The sequence below is a fragment of the Nematolebias whitei genome, chromosome 10 (genome assembly GCF_014905685.2).
Source record: "Nematolebias whitei isolate Nwh7 chromosome 10, NemWhi1, whole genome shotgun sequence".
Classification (NCBI taxonomy): domain Eukaryota; kingdom Metazoa; phylum Chordata; class Actinopteri; order Cyprinodontiformes; family Rivulidae; genus Nematolebias; species Nematolebias whitei.
The window spans coordinates 4,667,556-4,669,720 of record NC_056507.1 but is presented as its reverse complement, the minus strand read 5'-3'; the positions used below and the strand labels follow the sequence as shown (position 1 = coordinate 4,669,720).

General features: G+C 50.9%; 1 protein-coding gene across 1 annotated transcript in view; it reads right to left on the bottom strand.

Moving 5' to 3' along the window:
- Positions 1 to 6: 6 nt before the first annotated feature.
- The window catches only part of ireb2 (iron-responsive element binding protein 2), a gene marked incomplete at its 5' end in the record, with an annotated part of 12,299 nt that continues 10,140 nt past the window's right edge, over positions 7 to 2,165 (bottom strand). Inside the window, 3 exon segments of the mRNA XM_037683260.1 lie at positions 7 to 313; positions 381 to 566; positions 1,917 to 2,039. Coding sequence (XP_037539188.1) covers positions 152 to 313; positions 381 to 566; positions 1,917 to 2,039 — 471 coding nt within the window.

The window sequence follows — 2,165 nt, the reverse complement described above, 5'->3', positions numbered from 1 at the left end:
CTGGGGTTTGAGTCGGCGCACTTGTGAGGAGGAGCGGGTGATCGGCGGCCGCTCGCGTGTGTTTCAAACGTCTGACGAACAGACTGGGAGGGACAAACGAGAGGAGCTTCCTGTAGTGTGTCTGTGCGGACGTAAAAAGACGGCGGCTGCTTCATGGACACGGCGAGCTCCGGGTGCGGTCCGATCCCGACCGCGGGCTGGTTTGGATCTCGGTCCGAGCCACGCGCCTCAGAAGGCCTCCGTGTTGGAAACAGATAAGGTCCACGTCGGTGTCGAAGAGCGCCACGACGCCGAACGACGCTCCTCTGCTGGTCTGCAGGACACAAACGTTTATTAACGCTGCACTGGATTAAAAACGCTGGGCTCGGAGGTTTCGGTACCTTCACGGTGAGCTGCTGCCTCGGACTCAGCTGCTCCGGAAACGCGACGCTGAACCTCTCCTTCCCGCTGAGCTCCAGGGAGCTGGCGTTCTGGCCCGGGAGAAACTGGAGCGGCACGATGCCCATCCCAACCAGCTGGTTCTTGTGGAGTTTCTCGAAGCTCTCGGCGATGACGGCGCGCACCCCCTGAAAAACAACCAACTCCGTCAACGTTCAAGGCGCCGGTGTCCCCGTCGCTCGGGGTCGAACAGTGAATGTTTGTACTTGTTGGGATGAGTGTTTTTCTGGACTGGACTCAAACAGGGAATGAAAATAAACTAATGTTTTTACTCGCGCCCTCCTGGATGCGGGACATTTATTTTCGCACACATCACGAGCGTCCACGAGAAGCAGAGTTAATGGGAAACCCCTCCCGCCGCAGTGTACGTCCCCACACCAGTTTCCTCCCACCAGTCGCCCTGCAGCCCCCGTTTGGCCTCAAATCTACCACGAAGAGCGCGCCACACTTTTCAGCAGAGACTCCTCCGTGCACGACGTCATCCAGGAGTGTTTGAGGAGTCGTACAGCTGAATGATGAACACGCCCACAAACTTCTGACCAATCACACGATACTTGGTGCGTACGCCGGTAAGAACAGGTTCGGCTCGGGCCTCGTGTCGCTGCTCTGACAATAAAATGACGTGATTTTCATCACGCAGCTACGACGATGAGCCGATGTAGCTTCTTCAGGTGGACTTGAGCCTGTGTAGAACAGCAGCTTCATGTTTCTTTCTTGGCCGAAGCGGCGCAGACGGATCCTGACGAATGGAGGGAGACATTTTATCCACCGCCAGGCGCAATGTCGAAGCCAGGGCATGAGGAAACTTTACTTTTATAAAAACTAGAAAACACTTTCCTCAAATGATAGAAGTAGCCAGTTTACACAAATATACAGTATAAATATGGTGGTGGCCATCTTGGATTGTGATGCGTCACCCCAGTGTCATAAAGAACCTCTTGCTCTGAGATGCAGCCACTCACTAAAAAGGAAGTTTGACCGTTGTCGTTTCCGGACGGGGAGCGGAGATGAGCAGCTCACTAAACCTCGCGCAGTACAAGCACAGCGCTCCGCTATAATATTAAAAGATAAAGCTAAAAGAAGCAGAATGCTACCAAAAGGCTAAAAGCAGCTGAACAGTAGCTAAAACTAAAAGAAGAGCCGTGTGTTAATGGAGATTTCAGTGAGAACGATGTTTTTGAGGGAACTGAATAGATTTTTGTGAAAACATTATTTTCAATTAAATTACTTATTTTGAAAATTATGTTACACAAAAAAAAAAAAACTCCAGTAAATGACATCCATCTCCTTAATAAGCCGTATTGACGTATGACCAACAAAAACACAAAAGTAGATTTCAACAAAACAAGCAAACTAAAAACCAAAGAACGGAGAACGTCGAGTCAGAAATCACAAACTTGCTCGTTTTCTGAGAGCGAAAGCTCCGCGCTGATAAAACTTGAATCTCGTCGTGTGATCAGAGGGAGACGTTTGTTTACCAGCAGGTACGGTCCTTTTGCCACCCAGTCCCGGGAGTTTCCAGAGCCGTAGTCTTTACCGGCGAGGATGATGAGGGGGACGCCGTCTCTCTGATAGCGATCAGCCGCCTCAAACACGTCCAGCTGGACAGAAAGACAGACAGGGTCAGGAAAGGGACTCTTTAGACCAGGGGTGTCAAACTCCAGGCCTTGAGGTCCAAACTGGTCCAAAACACCTGAATCATATGACTGAATTAGCTTCTCAGTGCA